Source organism: Rhagoletis zephyria, unplaced genomic scaffold, assembly GCF_001687245.7.
Source record: "Rhagoletis zephyria isolate East Lansing unplaced genomic scaffold, Rhagoletis_zephyria_1.1 Rzeph_scaffold_00430, whole genome shotgun sequence".
NCBI classification, from domain to species: domain Eukaryota; kingdom Metazoa; phylum Arthropoda; class Insecta; order Diptera; family Tephritidae; genus Rhagoletis; species Rhagoletis zephyria.
In genome coordinates, this window is record NW_016157514.1 from 229,765 (window position 1) to 252,592 (window position 22,828).

Here is a 22,828-nt window from a genome sequence, read left to right on the forward strand (position 1 = left end):
ATAAGGTTCTTTGCTTACACCGCTTTCTATTTTTGTTTGCACATGCAAATCAGCTGATCGTTTGACACTTTTCATGAACTTACAGGAAAAAAACTGCGGACTAAATCCCCTAACTTCTGACTANAGCATCAATACATTACATGCATACAATGAACATAACGCGAGGGTATGTAAAATTCGGTTTCGCCCGAGTTTAGCCTTTCTTACTTGTCTTATTTGCTTTATTGTATAGTTTCAGGCAGGCTCTTCCTAAACTATGTATTTGCCAATGTTATTGTGGCTTATTAACATTTTATCTATACTAATATATATTTTGAAAGCCGTTTTTTTTCTGTTCGCAAAGCTCGAGATCGGCTGTACCGATTTTTTTGAAATTTCGGTTATAGGTTTTGGATGGGCTTCTCATTGTCTTAGGCAGAAAAAAAGTTTAAATACTTCCATAAAAATGGAACTGCAGGACTTTAAAAATCCTATGAGTCTAACATACATGCCCACATAACAGCGCTGAGAGCGCCATCTGCTGTTAATTCGTACGGAATACAGCGCAAAGCAAGGGTTATGTATACATATACATGTTAACGTTAATGTTGATTCTTATGCTCAAAAAACGAATATGTACAGTTTATGGAGAAATATAGTCTGTTCCTTTGAACTTCGGACTAAAACCTTTGGAACTGTCAAACTACAATTTTACTCTCTCAAGTGAGAGTAAAAGGAGAACAGATGCAGAAGTGCACGGGAACGCAAAAAGCACTATTTCCTGTAAAATCGTCAGTCGGTTTGTTACATGTTATTTGTACAACACTGATTTGGCTGAAATATCACTAACTAATTATTATATTCTATATATATTCAAACATTTCGTTGTTTACTTCCATATTTTTACAAATATAAGGTTCTTTGCTTACACCGCTTTCTATTTTTGTTTGCACATGCAAATCAGCTGATCGTTTGACACTTTTCATGAACTTACAGGAAAAAAACTGCGGACTAAATCCCCTAACTTCTGACTAGGAACAGTTGCTCAGTTACTCTCTCAAAAGTGTTCCCACTTACAGGTTTTATGTCAATAGGAACGACTTCCTGTAAGTTCTGACTAAATCCTGTAAACCGGACTGCTATTGGAACATACTAATAATGTAGGCAATTATGTATGTAGAGTCTGTTAGCACTTACATTTATATATATAGCATATTTATGTACATACATATGTATGTATATAATTACGCATAAAAACCATGCTGCTATGTTTTTTTGTACGTAAGTGAGCGCAATATTAAAAGCAGCAACTCTTATCCATCTATGTATATCGCAAAGCTCGAGAACGGCTGAACCGATTCTTTTGAAATTTCGGACACCTGCTGTAGACGTTCAAAGGATGGTTATCGGCTAAAAACAATTTCGATATATAAAAGGGGCGTGGAACCTCCCATGCGAACTGAATTTTTCATACTCCATATCTCTGGAAATGTTCGATGTTGAGTTCTGGAACTTGGTATAGAGATATACGAAATCCATCGCATACTCTTGGAAAAAAATTGGAGCTATCGGAAAAGGGGGCGTGGCACTCCCCATACAAACCGAATACTCATACTGCATATCTCTGGAAGTGTTCATGGTAGAGTAATGGAACTTGGTATTGGCGCATATGAAATCGATCGCATAATCTTGGAGAAAAATTGGACTTTTGGAAAAGGGTGTGTGGCACCTCCCTTTCAAGCCGAATTTTTCATATTGCATATCTCTGGCAGTATTTATGGTAGCGTAGATAGAGATATATGAAATAAATATCATACTCTTGGATACAAATTGGAGGTATTTGAAAAGGGCGCGTGGCACTTCCAAAACAAACCGAATTTTTCATATTGCATATTTCTGGGAATGTTCATGGTAGAGTACTGGAACTTGGTGTGGAGATATATAAAATCAATCGCATATTCTTTCACAACAATTGGAGCTATTGGAAAAGAGGGCGTTGTACCTCCCATACAACCCGATTATTTCATACTGCATATTTCTGGAAGCGTTCATGGTCAAAGTTTTGAACTTAGTACGGAAGTATATGAAATAAATCACATACTCATGGAGAAAAATTGGAGTTATTGGAAAAGGGACGTGGCACCTACCATACAAGTCGAATTTCATACTGCATATTTCTGGAAGCGTTCATGGTCAAAGTTTTGAACTTAGTACGGAAGTATATGAAATAAATCACATACTCATGGAGAAAAATTGGAGTTATTGGAAAAGGGACGTGGCACCTACCATACAAGTCGAATTTCATACTGCATATCTCTGGAAGAGTTCATGGTACAGTACTGTAACACTTCGTATGGAGATATATGAAATTAATCCCATATTCATTGAGGAAAATGGGCTCTTTAAAAAGGGGGCGTGGTAAAGTACAAACGTACTGACTTTTACTTATCTTTGAATGTGTATATAATTCTTCTGTAGGTATAATGTGAGTGAAATCCTAAATGGCTGCAGCGATTTTACCAAAGTTTTGTGTGTGTGTTTGAGTGGGTCTCTGGATAGTTTAGTTTCACAACTTAATCCGCCAGTTGGCGCTGGAGTTGAGTTATTACTAAAAATCTTTTTTATGATCCGATTTGGCGAATATTCAAAAAATGTATTGGAATCGGTAATGGAAGTCCAATTGCAAAAAAGAGCTGCCCGGTTGTACTGAGGTCGAGTTATTACTAAAAATCTTTTTTATGATCCGATTTGGCGAATATTCAAAAAATGTATTGGAATCGGTAATGGAAGTCCAATTGCAAAAAAGAGCTGCCCGGTTGTACTGAGGTCGAGTTATTACTAAAAATCTTTTTTATGATCCGATTTGGCGAATATTCAAAAAATGTATTGGAATCGGTAATGGAAGTCCAATTGCAAAAAAGAGCTGCCCGGTTGTACTGAGGTCGAGTTATTACTAAAAATTGACAAGTGAGAAAAGGTGCCGTAAATGTCAGACTAATTCGACCTGTTGCACCATTGAGTATATCGAACTCTCGTGTGTTACGATTGGCCCAATGGATGTGATTTGCCAATATTATTATGCGTTAAAGCTTTATTCGAAGAAACCAGGGTTGAGTTGTGCAGTGGTAAATCTCAAATCACCACCTGTCGAAATACTTTAAAAGCCAGTTTCATGAAAGCAATTTAACCTAACAGAAAAAAATCATTTTTCACTTAAATTGCTTTCGCGAAACTGGCTTTTAAGGTATTTCATATCAGTTTATGTATGTATATTGTATTTCTGTTGAACAAGATAAAGTTTCTAGGGCACATTCACTATAGACCCGGATCATTGTTGCCACCAGGGAACTTCTCATGGACATAACACGTTCGTTCGGTTATTTAGGGCGGCAAACGACCACCAAACGATAGTCTTAGCCGACGAATGTGCCAGTACAAATCGTAAATGTGGATTGTTGGAGAAACTGTTGGACCAAAATGTTTAAATTAAAAATCTAATTTTAGGCGGGACGAAGTTTGCCGGGTCTGCTAGTTTTTAATATTTTTATTGAGCTTTGTATCACGATTGTTTATCAGGAAAAATTTAAAAAGCAATAAAGTCTAAGCGGTAAAAGTTATAGCAGCTATTTCGGAGATCACCGCATCTCCTCAGCATACTTCTTTTTTTTTCTAGACTTTCTAGACGAAATAGCTGNACAACAACAACCACGCTGTCGAGTTTAAATAGCGGCAAATCAGCTGCACTTGATAGTAGTTGGTTGAATAAGGAAAATGAATTAGCAACAAGAGTTTACGGGATGTACATAGCTCAGTGGTTAACGCTTCTGACTTTGAACATCGAATTCGCAGGTTCGATCCCTGCTGAAGTCTAGAAAAAGAAGTCTGATGAGGAGATGTGGTGATCTCCGAAATAGTGCTATAACTTCTACCGCTTAGACTTTGTTGCTTTTTCAATTTTTCCTAATAAACAATCGTGGTACAAAGCTCAATAAAAATATTAATAATATTAATTCTTATTTTTTCCTTACAATTTTATTTTAATTTTTTTGTTAAAAAATTAAAATATCTTGGAAAAATGGCCTCATCTGGAAAAATGGTGTACAGATCCATAATCTTCGACCAAAAATTAAATTTACGTGTCTCGGCGTTTTTTGTGTCATGTCAAAACTTGAGTTTTCACTACAGTGTTATAGAGGCAACACTTCCCCTTCCTACTGAATGGCAGCAGCACTGAAAGTTGTGGAGAAGACGAACCCGATACCCCAGTGTCGATGATGATGGACTATGGCGAGATATGAATAGCAATTACGCTGCTGAAAAACAACAGCCTGCCAAGGGAACTATTCAAGTACGACTCCGAGGAGTTGATAAGGTGCATGCATTAACTCTTATGCAGAATATGGTCAGATAAACGCATGCCCCGCGACTGGAATTTAAGTGCGGGCTTCCCAATCAGCAAGAAAGGCGACCCCGCCATACGCGCAAATCTCCGCGGGATAAGCCTTCTAAGCATAAGTTACAAGATTGCGCTTTATGAGTGTGGCTTTAGACCTGGCAAATCCACCATAGACCAGGATTCAAAATACGTCTCACAATGGAAAAGACTCGCGAGGATAGGATCGACACATATCTATTTGTCCACTTTATGCTGCGATGTTTGTACGCCAGAATTACCCTGCAGGCAAAAGCACCGGCACTGGATATATCACATACCTGTCTGAAAGAGAAGATACCGATCACAATTCCGGTTCAATTATATGAAAACGACCGGCAACCTTAACACGGAGTTATCATTGGCAGTGACCGATTGCCACCGCATAGAGACTCCGGTGGCAGAACTGTGACGACCTGAGAAAACCTGTCCCCTGGCAAACCCACTTTACCCGTTTCGTGACTTGTTTAAAAGAACCTATCACGCCCTTCTTAGAACTGATGATTTCTTAAAATTTTTTTTTACGTTATTTATTCATAGAAAAAAGAAATTCAGCTTATTTTCGAAATATACATGCATTTTTTACATTTCGATTTATGTACATATGTATATGGGTCCTGTTATTTAATGTGCTATTCACTTATAAAAATTTAACGAGCATTAAACACACAAAAGAATAATATTCGAAAGTGGTCAAATGTCGACTAATACTATTTTGTTACATATTTTAAGCAAAAAAAATCAATTTAATAACGAATGTAACATATTAATATACCCTTAGTCACAAAACTGATATACGATGATTAGTTTTACTATTTGCAATGCTTTTCATATTAAATATTTTTTTGTTAATCCATACTGTATAAAAATATGGCTTAAGGTTTAACAAACACTATAAATCCAATTTTTGAACTTTATACGAAATGTATGAGAAATTTGGAGTTTCACCTAAACCACAAACTTTTTAATAAGAATTAAAAAAAATCGAGTGTGCATTTTTATAGCCCGTACAATTTTAGTATAATATTGTGCAAACTGTAAATGTCTTAAAGTTCGTGTTGATTTTTGATAATTTTTATGCTGTCGGTGTCACGCATTTTCTTCCATATAAAGAGAAACCTCAGAATACTTTATGTACATATGTATGTACTTTAAGACATTTAAAGTTTGCACATTATTATACTAAATTTGAATGGGGTATAAAACTACATACTCGATTTTTATTAAATTCTTATTAAATAGTTTGAAGTTTAGGTGAAACTACAAAATTCTCATACATTTCGTACAAAGTTCGAAAATCGGATTTATACGGTGTCTGTTAAAACTTAGCCCAGTTTAATGCAAAATTAACAAAAAAATAAAATTTAGTTTGAAAAACAATGCTAATATTAAAAGACACCATACACTTACTCAGTTTTCTTGTATCCTGTTTAAAAAATCATTGAATCATTAATGTAAAGAAAAATATGTGAAAAATAATACAAAACTTCATTTTAAAAAAAGAATTCATCGAATTTCGTCAATTGGCTTTAAAGGAGTTTATACTCATTATTTATTAACATCGCTGGTGGCATTTCTTTTATTCGTAAGCAACTTTTTTAACTGCCGCTTCTTTGATAAATGAATCGCTTTTCGTATTTTTTCTTCAGCACCTTCTGCGCCATATATCGAAATAACGCAATCTGAGAAAAAATAAAAATTAGTAAATTTACTTTCCACAATTTACTCTAGCAAACCTTTCATAACTTCAAACATTTTATACTCTTTCAATCGTTTCTTTCCATGACTGCCGTCAATATTATATTCATAAAGAAATTCAGGCTCCAATAGTAGGTCAATGTTTTCCTGCAAATTATTACAAATAATTTTCTTAACTATATTTACCTATTAAAATAAAAATAAAAACAAAAGTATATAAATAAATTAAAAAATTACTATTGTAAAATTTTACAAATACTTACATAGTTTTTAATGTTAGAATCATCAATTTTTTGGTCTAGCTCTTTAAGTTCATTATCGCTTTTTATTGGGAAAGTGGATGTCACGTTCAAGTTTTCTGCATCTTGGAAAATAAGCCTATTAATTAGGACATTTTGTTCTGCCAAAGCTTCCATTATAATTGTATTTTGATGATTCGTTCTATCTGGAAAAAATGATAGGAAATAGTTTTAATAAAGATACAATAAATATTTCTTTGAACTTTGGGCAATGTGAATATTAAGCTGCTTTGAAATATCAAAAATTTCACCGGGAATATCATAATAGGGTCAGAAGCTCGTTAAATATATCGATCATTTACTTCAATACTGTCATAACTCAAAAAACCAAAAACTCGAGAAAAACGGCTGTAAAGCTTTCAATTTACATATACTTCCATAGTAAAAATGAATACATATTTTTTTCTAGTGAGTAACTGGTAATCGGTAGAGCTATGACATTTTTTACACAACACAGAAGAAGAGGTAGCGATCTTTTCTGCCTACTTAACTCGATATTTTATTATTCTGAATTTTAACACTAGGCATGTTTTATTCAACCATCACAAGCAAATAGCTAAATCTTGGTCAAATAAAACGAAATTAGCTTATTTCCAATGTTAGCCTAATTTTGACAGTTGTTTGACTGCAAATAGTGTCAAAGTAAGCTTTCGCCTCTTTCTGATTGGCTGAAGGAGAAAATTTCTGATGCTGAATGGCAATGCCTCTTGTTCAATATACAAGCCAAGATAGCTTTTCATAAGCCAATATACAGCGTGGCGACGAATAACTGTTACCCAGGGTTTTTTTTTAGAAATAAAAGGGTCCTTTATAGATTTTGCGAAAAAGGTATTTTATTGTTAATTTTCCACAGATTTTACTTTAGTTGTATTAATTAGTTTTTAAATTTTAATCCCTATTTACATTTGGCAGCAGTGTAAACTTTGAAAGAAAAGTTAATTTGGCACGCAGGCCTTCGTCAATTAATTTATTCCATATCTTCTGTAACCATAGGCTAATTTTCTCCATTTTGAGTCCCTTATACTCCCCCTTCTGTCTAGCATAAGGCCTCATACTCAAAAATCTAATAGACTCGGAACTGGTGACTAGGACGGCCATTCATTCGAACAACCCTATACAGTTTTTCTCCTTTTTTGTCTTTTTTTACACAATGCCTAAGAAAAAATACACCTGAAAAAGACTTGCGTGCCAAGTGAACTTTTCTCTCAAAGTTTACACTGCTGGCAAATGGAAATAAGGGTTAAAATTTAAAAACTAATTAAAACAACTAAAGCAAAATCTGTGGAAAATTAACAATAAAATACTTTTTTCGCAAAAGTAATGAAGGACCCTTTTATTTCTCAAAAAAACCTGGGTAACAGTTATTCGTCGCCACGCTGTAATTGTGTTGGGTACGTCCTCCATACAAAATAAGCTAATAGCTTAAATTCTGGACAAATAAAACACAGCTACTATTGAAGTAAATGACCGTTGTGTATAAAAAAAGCACGCATGAAAAATTTTATGTTGATCGATGAAGATTCATCGATCTTGGGGCAGCTTAATACACAACTATAACATGTCAATTAGCATATTTTGCGTTGAATATGCATTTACCTTCTAGTTCTTGGAATTTTTGATCAATTTTGTCCTCTAACCTCTTACAATTTTCACATCGTTTTTCACCTGTAATAAAATGAAGTTAATACGTAAAACCTGGAAATCTTAAATGTAGTAAATATTTGCCTTCGAGTAGAACCTGTTCGCCCTTTGAGTTAAGGTGCTTTAATGCTCGATTTTGCATTTTTGGGATTTCCCTTGAAAAATGTTGATAAAAAAGGTAAGTTAGAGTTTTATATAACTTATATATGTGTACATGCAATTTGGTTTTCGATTGTTTAATTTAGTTATGTTTGTTTAAAAGCAGCCATGTAGGATTGGAACTAACAAAATTTTGTTCTGGTATGGTAAGCCTATACATTTGCATTTAATTTTGGATGTGGGAAAACTCTCCTCTAAGTCATTAATATTTTCATCGACTAAACATATTCCTAAAAGCTTTAACGAATCTATAGGCTGACTAAAAAAATGCGTTTGATTTAGAAATCGCTTTCCGGTTACAAGATTGTTCTTTTTATCAAATATTTTGATTGTGAGGGGAATATCCGGTAAGATAAAGCAATAGTTATCAGGGAATTTGGTACTAAAAATATATTTTGAGGTCACAAACTTTTTAACACGATTTTTCTCTTCTACAAATCCTTCCTGTTATGATGAAATGCGACGGTTTTCGTGTTTAACGTTATTGTAAATTTGCTTGAGTACGCATTGTGGTTTTTTTACGTAGCCTTTTAAAATCTGAAGATAATTTTCGAAGCCATAGGCCGAAAAATTTTGCAAAACACCAAATTGCTTTACACACTCGGTAAGAGGTAAAAGACTGTGTACATTATAGATCACATTATTTTCTTTGAAAACTATCGGAAAGTTTTCCACAAATAGGTCTAGCATATTTTGACAAAGCGATGTATTTTTTTCGTAGGATCTTGGACACGATAGAAGTCTGCATGAGCAGTGGAGTAAGAGGAATTCATAGTAGATTTCATCATGAATGCTTCCTTTTAATGCCAGTAACCTTGTATAAAGCAAAAATTGGCGATATTCCGTTGCTTTCCAATGAACAATGTCTTTAAAACCTCGCGGTCGACGGGAAAATTCTAGTGGAATATACTTTATAAGGGAGACTAATTTAGTCGAAATGGTACTAAGATTTTCCTTAGGAGCTTTGTACTCCAAACTGGTTTTGTTGTTCAGCAAGCGTATTAGAAATTTCCTTACCACCCCTAAATCAATAAGGTGCATAGTGTCAAGAGCAATTTGGCTTACCATTTTTATATTAAGACTTTTTTTGGAAGTGATTTTTCAGTCGCCTCTCCGTGAAATCTTCATCTGTAATTAGTTTGTCTGAATTTGTAGTGTACGTCAAAACCTGATCGATTTTCCGTGCTACCTGTGTACACTTGGAACAACCGTGGGAAGATGTGTGTCCAACTGTGCCACATATAAAAGCTGTAGCCGGAGCATCGCAAATCACCGCCCTCAATCTAAGCTTAACTATTTTATTACTAACGCAAATACCAGTCTTCGAAAGATTATCATATTCTTGAACAAAATCCAGCAAATAAACTTCTAAATCTTTTGGTTTTTGTTTTCCAATGTATATACCTACTGGCAAAATGTTATTGACTTGAAAGTTTAAAATTCTTATCAAATTTGGCCAGAGTTGAACCCTTGAGCTTCTAAACAAAGGTATTCCGTCAACATTTATGTCGAAAACGATTTCTTCGAATTGAGAAACATAATCACCCAAAGACATTAATTGTTTTTCTATGCCAAAATGAGAATAAAACCCAGGAGGTACACTCTTAATAACCAACTTGTTTTTTTTTGGTATGAGGCTTCTAATATCTCTTGGGACATCGAGATTTTGTCTAGCAAGAATTGCAAGTATATCATTGCAACACTCCCTACTTGGCTTGTGTTTCAAAGCCCAATCTTTTAGCTGCTCTTTTAAAGAAATTGGACGCACACTGTTAGTAGGATCATTTCCAGAAACTATATTTGCATTTGATTGCAAATGAGACTCATAATCGCGTGGTTCAGATGCCACCGAGACATTCACTACCTCGCTGGTTGGTTTATATTGAAGTTTAGATAAAAATTCTTTTCTTTTATTGCTTACCAACCTTTTTAAGTTTCGCCGACTTCCCAGCATTTTATTTGATTTATTAATGTCCACAATTTAATAAAAACGCGAATCACTTCACACACGAAAATGCTTTTATTTTTCTTTTCTATAAACGTTTCACATGTAAATAAATCAGCTGTTTCACATCTATGTGCCGAGCAAGAAGTTTTATTACGTCGAACTTATAATTTTCGATCGCCGGCTCATGTTTTCTAGAGTAAAGACGTACGGAAAAATGTGTATTATTCAGGGATGGTAATTATTATGAGTAAAATAATTTAAATCAGCATTTAATCATTATTTTATGATTTTTATATTTTTCGCTCAACGGAAATGATTATTATTTGATTTTTATTTTTTCGATCACAAATAATGATTATTTTATGATTTTTATTTTTTCGCTCAGAGATAATAATTATTATTGAGTTTTATTTCTCCGCTTAAAAACAATGATTATTTATGAAATTGAAAAGGCCATACAGACGCAACTTACTGAAATTTTGACGTGAAAATTTTGGAACTTATTCTTCTTATTAGGGTGTCGCTACCTCTGAAAAGGATACAACGGAAATCACGCTGCTATAGCTTTTGAGTTTTCCTGAATGATCACTATTCTTAACTGAAATATTCTTCTTAATCAAATATTAATTATTATTATTTTTTTAATTTATTACTACGAACACAAATACGTGAGTATAGTTATAACTGTTTTATGACGATTAAAACTTGTTAATTTTTTTTGTTAAAATTTAAAAAATAATGTTTATTTTCCCTCTCTGGTATTTTAATGCCCTCCGCGTGATTATAAAGTCGGCGTTTTAATTATTTCGCCGCCGTAATTCTCCTATCCATTCGGCTTTTTTCGTACGAGCTAACGAATGCTGAAAGTAAACAAAAACTGAACTGATACCCACTGCATCACCAAGAGTGGTAACCGTAGTCGCACTCTTTTCTCCTGTCAACTTACACTATGTGGCAAATTGTCACCGTTTGCCTGAAGGGTATGAAGAACCTCTCGAGTCGTTTGATACCAAACGAGGTTTCAGACAAGATTACTCCCTTTCTTGTGATTTATTTAATCTGATGTTGAACGATGGAATGATGAGCTGTATGATCTTTACAAGGATATTGTCATATTGCGGAGAATTAAAATACAGCGGCTACGTTGGCTTGGTCATGTCGTACGAATGGACAGAAACACTCCAGCTCTGAAAGTATTCAACGCGGGTCGCGATGCTGGTAACATAGGAAGAGGAAGGCCTCTTTTGGGATGTAAAGGCCAGGTGGAGAAACACTTGGTATTTTCAAGGGAAGCCAACTCGTGGGGAATTCCCCGATTTGCGGGGAAATTGAGTTTGCTTGGGGAATCGGGGAATGGACCGTTTTTTGTGGTAATTTTCAGTTTACGTGCAGAATCGGAAGATGAACTGCTTTTTGTGACGAATTGGGTGTTAACTAATTAATTTTTTTTTTGCTGCACTAATTTCATAATGAGGTAAAAAAGTCGCATAAGAAATGCAACTGCAACTAAAATACTGATTATGCAATCCTGCAAATTATACAAATTACCGTTTAATTGGTCGCATTTGCGTTCATATAACGAATAAACACACTTTTTTATGTGGAAGAGAACCGCAACACTTTCGGGAAAAAAATTTGAAAACAAAAATTTCTAGAAAATCTAATTAAAAAGCTCGAAATGTTTACTAAAGTTTGTTGGTTTTGCCGGCTCGAGGTCAAATTTTTTATGGAATTTTAATTAAAAACACAGGTTTTTAGTTTTCTCCAATATATTTCGGTTACACCGCGGTAACCGTCTTCAGGGCCAAATGATTACACGTCTGCTCCGTGTGACGTGGAGTTTTGTACTAAAGTTTGTAGATTTTTTTTTTACATTACACAAAGTTTGAAATTTGGATTTATACAGTTTTTGTTAAAGAATTAACTATATTTATATAAAAAAATAATCAAATAACAAAAAAATAATAATAATAATTGTGAAAACTTATCAAAATTTGGCGCGTCTAAAATGTTTTCGACCACTGTAAACATTAAATGTAATTTTTTTTCTTTATTTGTTAACTAACTTTATAAAATTTGGTTTGGTCTATGAATACATACATAGCTGAATTCCATTAAAAGGTAAATAAACAGAAAGACCTACAATATGTCAAAATAAACAAACATTTTTTTTTTGTAAATAAGGAGATCTCCATGTGGGGAATTTTACGAAATTTCCTGGAAATCGGGGAATTTCATTTTCGAAATCGGGGAATTCTCAAAAATGAGTTGGCTACCCTGTTTCCAATGGGCATCAGCACAAAAGAGAAACGACTGGAGTGCTTTGTTGTGCTCTGGGAAAAATCGCTTAAGCGGTTACAGCGCCGATCAAGAAGAAGAAGATACATTTTTTTCGCCGGCATCGCTTTCTCACGAGCTTCTCGTCTTTTTTAAGGCATGTCTTTAATTTAGGGTATTTAAACCATGAATTATTGAATTTATTTCAAGCGTAATACTCGTATCTCTCCAGAATATAAACCATATGCGTTGTTGTTGTTGTTGAAGTGGCACTACTAAGCCCCGCCTATTTCGGTTCGTCCTTCAAGCATTGTCGTCAAGATCAATTAACGGTAGCCCCAGGAAACGGGCTGTTTAAATAGGGTCGGACCAAAGGGAGAGTGGTGTTAGTTGAGTAGGATTGAGCTGGCATGTGAAGACATGGTTGGTGTCGTTCGGAGAGTCCCCAAATGCCGCACACTCATTGGGGATATTGGGGTCGCGTCTGGGCAGGTAGCTGTTGAGGCGGCTACAGTATCCAGACCTTAACTGAGCCAGGGTAACGAGGGTCTCTCTTGGCAGTTGAAGCTCTGTCTCTGCTACAGGTGGTGATTGGGCTCCGATCACGTCATTAATAGGCCGGGAGTGGTGGTAGATGGTGACCGACTCCCTATGAATGTCGTTGATCCGTCGATACGTCGTCGGTCCAGTGGTTGGTCTATGTATGTATGTATGGACCGCATCCTTGTATATGAATAGGTGCCCCCTGATGTGCATGGGCGGGGGCTCCTCCTCTAGCAGTGGTCTTTTGGAGCATTTTGTTGTGCACCCTTAAGGAGCGCATTTGGGCCTCGCTGTGCTGTGGGCTGTCGCTGTCCAGAGTGCGGCGTTCTGACAAGCCCGTAGCGACCAAACTGGTGCTGCATAATTTAGAATCGGCCGGCCAATTTCCTTGTATGTTGCCAGCAACGTTTCTTTGTCTTTGCCCCAGGAGCTGCCGGCGAGCGACTTGAGGACCTTGTTGCGGCTCTATACTTTGTTAACAACTGCGATTTTGTGCGTGGAGAAGGAGAGTAGGCTATCAAAGCTAACCACTAAAATTTTCTGGTTGTTTACTATCGGTATTGGTGTGCCATCGACGTGAATGCCTAATTCTAAAGGGTGAACACACCAAAACTGCGACACTTTGGGAAGCTTATAACTTACCCAAAACGAATTAAATATTTTGAAATTCAAATACCATAAGTTGACCATGACCTTAGTTGAACGTAGAAGAAATTTCATTTGAATTTGATTCCTAGTTGAGTTAAAAATGACAACCGAGCTAGAAACGAGACAAACCATTTTGCACGAGTTTATAAATGATCCGGCCTTAAGTACACGTAAAATTGCTAAAAAAGTAAAGAGTGCACATTCGGCAGTTTGCAGGGTTTTAATCGGTACAAATAAGGCCTGACAGTTACGAGAAAACCAGGGAGCGGGGGTTAGCATGGTCAAAGTGATAAAAACAGTGCTCGGAAGGTCCTCAGTGCGTTTTCGCGAGATCCGAAGATTTTGTCGCGTTATGTTGCAAAATCCGTACGGAGATCGCAGTTTTTCGTACAAAAGGTAAAGCGGAAAGCTTCATTGAGATGTTCTACAGCTCAAACAGCGCCAGACCGAGGCGCAAAGTAGAATGTTACAGCGAAATCCCGCATTCGGAAGTTGTATGAATTCTAAATTAAAAAATACAACTGCATTGTTATGGACTGCGAAACCTACTTTTATAATAATTCAAAATATATTGCAGGTCAAGATTTTTATACTGCTGCAAGTCGTCAAGATGCCCCTGAAAGTTGTAAGCTGAAAATGAAGTCCAAATTTCCAAAAACCACATAGTTTGGCAAGCTATTTGTTGCTGCGGCCGTAAGAGAAGCCCTTTTTTCCCATCCGGGATAATGAATGATCAATTTTATCGGGATGAGTGCCTCAAAAGGCGTCTTCTGTCATTTATCAACAGATAAGGAGTAGGCCATCGTTCTAGGCGGACATGGCAACCTGCCACTATGCCAAGGACACATTGCCGTGGTATAATGCAAATAACATCAATTTTGTACCTCACGACTGCAATCCACCCAATAGCCCAGAGCCACGTCCTATTGGGGAATATTGGTCAATTGTCAAAGGAATCTTGAAGAAAACAGGTGAAAGAGTGAAAATTATTGAAGAGTGCAAAACAAAGTAGTTATGCGCATCGCGTAATGTCGATGATGCAGTCGTGCAGAACATGATGGCGCGTGTGCGATGAAAATACCGATCACTTGCATATGGAGCAAATAATAACTAATATTTTAACATTTTAATAACATCTAAACTTCCAAGTTATATAATACAAAAAAAAATAATAATAATAGCCTTCTAGTTTGTTTCTGGTAGTAATTTCTAAGTGTCGCAGTTTTGGTGTGTTCACCCTTTATCCTGAGCGTATGAGATCAGCGAAACTTCCTCATGTGGCTGAGGGAGCTTCGAGATTTAGAAGTTGATCAGTAAAGGGAAAGGACAGAACACCACCTAGTGGAACCCCTTGCTTTATTCTTCTAGTTTTCGAGGTTTGATCTCAGAAGATTACTGGCGACTGTCGACCACTCATATAATTCGCCGACCACCGTTTAAGTCCCTGTGGGAGAGAGGAGGCCGCAATGTTTCCCATTAGCGTGGAATGTCAGACGGTGTCAAACGCCTTTGACAAGCCCAACGCTAGTAGGACTGTTCTCTCACAGGGGCGATTGCGGTTTAGGCCACGAGTTATTTGGGTGTTTATGACGTTAAGTGCTGTTGTTGTGCTGTGCACTATACGGAAACCATGCTGATGCTTCGCTGGGGTCAGGTGGTAGTAAGGTGAAGTAAGGGAGTAACAGGGCCTCTAGTGTCTTCACGATCGGGAAAGGAGCGTTATTGGCCGATACGAGTATCCTTTGGTTGTGGGTTTCCCGGTTTCAGCAGTGGGACCACTCTCCCTGATTTCCACACATCAGGAATGATGAGAGTGACCATTAATAGGTTAAGAACCTCCGTTAGGTATGCTACTCCAGCGGGCCCCAAATTTTTCAGCATCAGCATACAGATTCCGTCGGGTCCAATGGCTTTCGCCTTCCCGATGGCCCCCTTCACTTCGCCGCCGGTGAAAACATGTGGTTTTTGGCAGTTTGTGAAGCCTCCTGGTCACTCGACGTTTCACCTGCTGGCTAAAATAGCTCGCGCATTTCTTCAGGTTCGGCGAGGTGCGACCATGGAATAAAATTTCCTCCCTGTCGTCGCGCTTCGTCGGGTTGGACAAGAACCTCACGGTTGACCCGAGCTTACTCACACCAGAGGCGAAGTTATAGGATTTCAAGTGCTCTTCCCACTTTTTCCGCTTGTGCTGATTTACCAGTTGCCGAATCTCCAAACTTAGGACCATCAGGCGAGGATCCCCGGGATCGACCTGGCGTAGGTGGTCACGCTCATTTGTTAGTACAGCTGCTTCATCCGGGAAATTTGGGCGGACTTCCACGATGCGTCTCTATGGTATGAAGCGAGCCGCTGCGACAGTGACTACCCTGCGGAACTGGCGCTCGCCAGCGTGTGTGTACATCATAGATCGGTGGTCCGCGGGTGCAGAGTCGGTGGGCTTATTGATCGAGATGATTATGGGCAGATGGTCTGATGCCAGCGTTAGCAAAGGTCGTCATGATACGCTATTTATCAGACCACAATCCTAATGGGGGCATCGCACAGTGTGCTTTTTGAACACTCCATGCGAAATTATCGTAACGATTTCTACAGTAGCAACATTTTGATATGAAACAAAATGGTTTTGAAAGCTAATGTAATTGCCTTTCACGGAAAAATATTGCGATTGAGGACAAGCTGTGCATCCTTCACACAATTTTATATCCCTCGCACAACATGCGTGTTTTAGTGCTAGGCCCTTTGAGAGCCAAATTATATCGATTGTGAAGTTAAACTTCGAACTTTCATTCGACATTCTACGCAAATTTTTTTTCTAATTTCGGACTAAAAACTAGTACAGCAGTTTCGAAGTTTTGTTTAAAATTATTATAACTTGGCTCTCAGAGGGCCAGAGTTGGGATGTTGTGCAAGTTCGTTTCTTGAACCGCAGCTATCAATCTGCTATGCCGACTGCTATCTCTTCAATCTTGCTTTGGAGCAGCGTTGCCATTTTAGCCGTTTTCCGGCTAGATTTAGCCGGTTTTGATAGCAACTAGCCGGAGAAAATTTGATCTAGCCGGCAGCCGATTTGTTAGCCGGTTTGTAAAAAAAAGTTAGCCGTTTTTAGCCGATTTTACTATTTGCCTAATTTTCAGGTGCAAAAAGTAAACAAGTTGTTCGAAAGCAATAATGCAGACCCAATGAAGATTTTTAATGAACTCAATGTTTTACTTTCGCATCTATGCTCCCTAGTGGTTATTAGATGCTCCCCGTTGGAACCATACCTTGCTCCATTTCCCCAGTTTTATCACAGTTTTGAAGAGTATTTAAAAACAAAAGTAAGCACAAACGCTTTTGACCACGAAGCCGAGAAAATAATTCGAGAAAATGGTCGCTATTTTATTATCACTTTAATAAAGGAATTACGCCAACGCCTCCCTACAAATATTGCCACACTAAAAAAAATTGACTTTTTTCGGTTGGAAATGCATTAAGAGTAATTAAACCAAAAGTATTTGTTCAACTACAGCAACAAAAACACAAATATAATGCCGACGAAATAACATCCATAGAGATGCAATGGCAACGGTTAACGTTACATACCTGGAGTAATTTAGACTCAACTGTAAAATTTTGGGCCGAAGTTTATCAATTTCGAAATGCCCTAGGAGAAAACCCTTTTGCTGACCTTTGCAACCTAGTTTTTAGTTTTCTTGTTTTGCCTATAAGTAATGCAGAAGTAGAGCGAATATTTAGTTCAATGAATATAATAAAAACTAAGCAAAGAAATCCAATGTGCGTTAAAACGTTAAACGCTATTTTATATATAAGATACGGTTTAAAACGTGAAGAAAAATGCTGCCATAATTTTACTGTAGATGACGATCTCTTAAAATTAATGAATTCAGGTGATATATACAATAGTGATTCATTTGATGATGAGGAATATACACTCGATATAAATTAATGGTGTTAACTAGTCTTTCGTTTCTTGCGATTTATTTAAATAAATCATGTGGATTTTCACTAAAACATTTTAGCCGTTTTTTGCCAGAGTCTATGTGAAATTTCACTAAAACATTTTAGCCGTTTTTAGCCGCTTTTTTTTTGCCAATCTAGCCGGTCGGCCCAAAAAGTTCTGGCAACACTGCTCTGGAGACCGTTGAAGTTCAGTTGTAAGAGTTTCGTATGCCTTGAGAGGCTGCTCGCGATACGGGGGATGAGGGACGTGTGGAGTCTACCTTGGGCCTGTTGCGCCCGACGAAGTTGCTGTTGCTGCCTGGTGGTGGGTTCTGCAGTGGGTACGGTGTTGTCTGCGGCGGCAGTGCTTTGCAGCAGGGGGCGCGGTTGTTTGTTGTCCACTCGTATGCACTGTGGTGCATAGGCCAGAGCATAGGCGGAAGTGGGACCAGCCAACTTATGTCACGTTCCAGTAAACTCTGTTCTGGCACACGGAGCAGATGGTGTGGGCAACCAAGAGCTTGCCCTTGGTCGGGCAAAACCCGAGTCATTCCGGTATGTAGAACCGGCTGTCGTGGGAATGAAACCATATCCGTGTTCTGTTCCGGTCTGTATTGTTCAACACTTACGGAGACGCTTTGCAAATACCAGGTTCCATAGTTCTATAATCGACGTTACGAAAGTTAAAGTTAGTTCAAAATTTGAATTTAATTCTTTTACTATTTTTCTTTGCTAGAACCATCAAACGAAAATAATATTCATACATACATACATACATACGCTTGTGATCAGCAGATGAAGGTTAGCGACATTTCGACCAGTTTTGGCTACAACGCTTTTATCAACTTGCAATGTTGTGTGTCCAGACCACCATTTATACTATAAATACAGCAAAGGTATTTAAGGAAAACCTAGTCTAGATATCAACCTCGTCGTAGGTATCATATCAAAGACATACAATTAGAAAAACTCTAGAGGTAGATGTCGCCCCGCCAGAAGAAGTTAAATATTGCGCCTAAAAATATGCACTACATACGCCACAGCGGAAATGGACGACACGCCATTTCTTTAAATGAAATTAGTTGCTGCTATATGTATGTATGTACATATGCATACATATACTAAACGTGAGCAAACAACATTTTGCTTGTATAGTCTTCTGTTCTCTTTTATTGCAAAATTTTATACAGACAAGACTAAAAAGTAGAAAATAAATAAAATAAAAAAAACTTTTTAATATACCACCAGGGGCGCACCCAGGAATATATTTTAGGGGAAGAGGGGGGGGGGGTTTATATTTTTGAAGATATATCACCGGAAAATACTGAACATTTTCTTCAGATAATACGCTCTTTAAAATATATTTATGCAAGTTCTATGTACAGTATGTAATAAATAAATAAGCATTTTAAAATTCATAAACTGCACTTTATTTACATAAGATTAACAGAACTCAAACACTTTTAACCGACTTTAAAAAAAGGGGAGGTTATCAATTCGCCGGAATACGTAACGTTGGACCACGTGAACCGGTTTATATAATAATTTTTTTGTAGAAAGATGGTACCTCAAGGTTCGGCCCGTAATTTGGTTTAGAGATCCGATGATTGGATCATGAAGAAATTAACGGTACCCCTAAATTTGAATATAAGAATTGAAGTCGGTTGTGTTCTTTCCTTAAAAACAACTTTTTTTAATAAAAAGTTCTATAAACTCAAGATGCGCTCAACTTTCAAAAGTACCTAATAAAAAATATTAAAAAAGACTCAGTAAAAATAAATTTATTGATTCTATGAATTTTTGCTCTTTTATGTTCCTTTTTTCGATTTCTGGTTTTTGGCTTTCGATAAAAATGGTGATTTTTCACGATTTCTAAATTTTTTTAATATTTCGAATACCGAAAAAATTAACTGAACTCTCAAGAAAAACGAAAAATTCATATAAAACGACGGACGAGAAATGGAAAAGAAATTTTCTACCAAAATTTCTTAAATCAGTTTGCAGCTCTCAAGAAAAAATGCTCGTATATTCATTTCCTCATGAAAATTGACAGCAAAAGCAAAGCGCTTTTTCAAGCAACAGAAATTATAATAAATATTTCTTATAATTTCCTTGAGAGCTGGATTCTTAGCTTTAAGATACAGTTTGTATTTGAGGTTATTAGCTTTAGGGGGGGTTTGAACCCCAAAATCCACCCCTTGTGTGCGCTAATGTATACCACGCTTTTATAAATGGACTAAAAATTAGAAAATAACATATCTCCGTCCCATAGAATTTGTTTTGATAACTTTTGATTTTGAAATTTTAGCATAAGTCATTATAAACAATTTATGAGATTGAAAATGAAAAGCGTAGGGCGCATGTAATAGAACTGAATTGAGATGAAGAGTAATATATGTATGTATCAGTGTTGATAATTTCGATACAATTGTACTTTTGTACTTGATACGATTTCAAGTGCTTTCTACTTTCCTACTACCCAGCAATTGTAGTACAATTTCATCTGTAGACAAAATTAGGCAGCACTTGATTCATTAAGTTATACAGCACTGTCTTGATTAATTTCTGAGGTGATAGATTTAGAATCGCATAAAATTCATATACGAGACGTGTATTGTTGAGCAGAAGCAAAATTGTTCATTTGGCAAAATAAAGAAAAACTAAAATAGAAGGACATTCAAAATTTTAGAAAAAACAAAACAATTTTGTGTAAACCTTTGCTGTACTATGAATAAAAAAATTGATTTTAATGACGAAGTTCTAATTCGGGCTTCAAAACTGAACCCTTCTTCTGTATTATCAAGCAATATGCAAATCATTGTTCCACTAACACAGGGTCGTTTTCTAAACTGCCTGTTAAAGATAACCGGTGCTTTGATGGTCTGTTAAATTTGTCACTCACATACTTATAACAGGCGATCAATAAAAAGTCGATAAAGCAGACCTGCCATCAATTTTTAGCAGGTAGTCGAGAAAAGAGCCCTTATTGTTTCAGAAGTGTGGACTCGCTAGATAGAAGACAGCAACACAGAACTTAGGGCTGAACAGCTTGATTTAAAAAATGTTTTAAAAGAGCCACTGTTTTAAAACACATACAACATCGCTCATGGATTGTTGTTCTTGCACATTCTTCACCAAATGTTGAAAGGATCTTCTCCATACAAAAATTTATAAAAACAAAATGTCGAAATAGACTTCAAGTAGAAACAATTTCCTCTTTAATAAGAACTAGAGATTATTTTAATTCGAGTGGACAATGCTCCTATTCGATTGTTGTGTTGGGTGATTTCAATCTAGCGTGTGTTTCCTGGGATTCGGTGGATGGAATTCTGGTGCCAAATTCTTCTCGGGATGTACTTAACCAATTTTTTAACGAACTTTCCGATCTTGGTCTATATCAGATTAATTCAGTTATCAACAACTTAGGTAAATGTCTTGATTTAACGTTTATTGATGATACTGCTAAATGCACTATAATACGCGGCGATCCTTTAGTTATACCTATAGACCCTTATCACCCATGACTTGAGTTGTCCTTGGCACCATCCTACGATTCATGTTATTGTCCTGAAACTAGAAAGCCGAAAGGTCGGCGATATTCTTTCACATACGCTAACTACGACAAGCTTAAAATAGCTATATCTGAAATAATCTGGCCTGAGTACGATGGGGATGTTGAGAACAGTGCCTTACACTTTAGTAAAATCTTGAATAATATATTCAGTAAACTAATTCCTCGTAACTCGTTGTGGTTTAACTCAAAGCTAAAGCATTTAAAAAATCAGAAAACTAAATCATTTAAACTTTATAAAAACTCAGGCCTGTCTTCTCACTACGCCGCGTACTCCATCCTTCGTCACAAATACAATGCCTTAAACAGAAAATGTTACAGGAATTTCATTAATAAAACTCGCATTAACATCGTTTCTAATCCCAAGTCATTTTATCATTTTGTTAACTCAAAACGTAAAATAAATGGGTTTCCCTCAACACTGAAATTAGATGATGTTATTTCTAGTGATGATGATATGATTGCTGATATGTTTGCAAATTATTTTGAATCGAACTATTCTGTCGAGCCAGATGAAAAAACTTCTAGCTATCCTTTTCCACTCCCACAGTTTGACCACATCCGTATTCCTTCAATCTCCGCTGGCAATGTTCTCCTTAATTTGAATAGTTTAAAATATTCTTTTCTAAGCGGCCCTATTCCCTCCTGTGTCCTAATAAGTTGTGCTGATTATCTATATAAGCCATTAACAAACATCTTCAATGCTTCTCTAAAGCAAGGAGTTTTCCCCTCTTTGTGGAAGGAGTCGTATATCTTGCCGCTTTATAAAAATGGAAGCAGGTCGAATATTGCGAATTATAGGGGAATCGCTAAGCTGTGTGCCATTCCTAAATTATTTGAAGAAATCGTTACGGAAGAACTATCTTATTCCATAACACCCGTTATCGATGTATCACAACACGGCTTTTGTAAAGGTAAATCAACTGTATCAAACCTTCTTGAATTCACTACAAATGTGAACAATGGTTTCAAAAGTAATTATCAAACTGACGTCATTTACACTGATTTCAGCAAGGCTTTTGATAAAGTATCTCATTCAACTCTAATATACAAACTTGATAAAATTGGTTTCCCTCCAATCTTGCTGCGCTGGCTTTATTCTTATTTCATTGGCAGGAAACAGAGGGTTATCTTTAAAAAATTTTCATCTCGTGTAATTCATGTGACGTCAGGTGTACCTTGGTCCCCTTCTGTTTATTTTATTCATCAACGATCTTCCAAATATTTTGAAGTATTCGAATTGCTTAATGTACGCAGACGACGTTAAGTTATTTAGCTTCATTGGTGCTCCAAGGGACAGGGAACAATTACAGGTGGACCTTAGTAATGTGTTTAAATGGTGCGAAATAAATTCTATGTCACTTAACTTGAAAAAGTGTAAATTTATGTGTTTCTCTAGAAAACCCTTTCAATCATATAGCTACCGCATTTGTGAACATAGTGTTGATCAGGTAACTAATTTCATCGATCTAGGCGTAACCATGGACTCTAAGCTTGAATTCAAGTCCCATGTAAACTCTTGTGTTAATAGAGCCAAGGGCGTCTTGGCTTTCATCAAACGTTGGGCTAAAGAATTCAGAGATCCTTATGTCACTAAAGCTCTTTTCACCTCCCTAGTCAGGCCGATCTTAGAAAACGGGTTCGTTGTATGGAACCCTAGATATCAAACGCACTCTGACAGACTCGAGTCGGTA

The 22,828-nt window shown here is 36.6% G+C and overlaps 2 protein-coding genes across 19 annotated transcripts in view; one reads left to right on the forward strand and one right to left on the reverse strand.

The window, feature by feature from the left end:
- Positions 1-22,828, forward strand: part of LOC108359650 (protein TIS11-like) — a 161,458-nt gene that overhangs the window by 129,832 nt on the left and 8,798 nt on the right. The window lies entirely within an intron of this gene.
- On the reverse strand, positions 5,583-10,342 carry LOC108359652 (uncharacterized). 4 transcript variants are annotated; one of them, XM_017611604.1, is made up of 6 exons: positions 10,130-10,337; positions 8,134-8,204; positions 8,005-8,073; positions 6,373-6,554; positions 6,148-6,295; positions 5,583-6,093 (listed from the first exon to the last, which is right to left on the reverse strand). In XM_017611604.1, the coding sequence occupies exons 2-6, from the start codon at positions 8,189-8,191 to the stop codon at positions 5,960-5,962; spliced, it is 591 nt and encodes a 196-aa protein (XP_017467093.1). In that variant the 5' UTR covers positions 8,192-8,204; positions 10,130-10,337; the 3' UTR covers positions 5,583-5,959. The 4 variants fall into 4 exon arrangements, with proteins under 4 accessions (XP_017467093.1, XP_017467092.1, XP_017467091.1 ...); XM_017611603.1 differs by having other exon boundaries at positions 6,148-6,256; positions 10,134-10,336; XM_017611602.1 differs by having other exon boundaries at positions 10,134-10,335.

Coding starts and splice junctions, on each gene's coding strand:
- LOC108359652 (XM_017611602.1), bottom strand. CDS start 10,162: ATGCTGGGAAGTCGGCGAAACTTAAAAAG. Junction 8,205..10,133: donor AGTCGGCGAAACTTAAAAAG/GTTGGTAAGCAA, acceptor ACATTTTTCAAG/GGAAATCCCAAAAATGCAAA. Junction 6,555..8,004: donor AAAATTCCAAGAACTAGAAG/GTAAATGCATAT, acceptor CATTTTTTCCAG/ATAGAACGAATCATCAAAAT.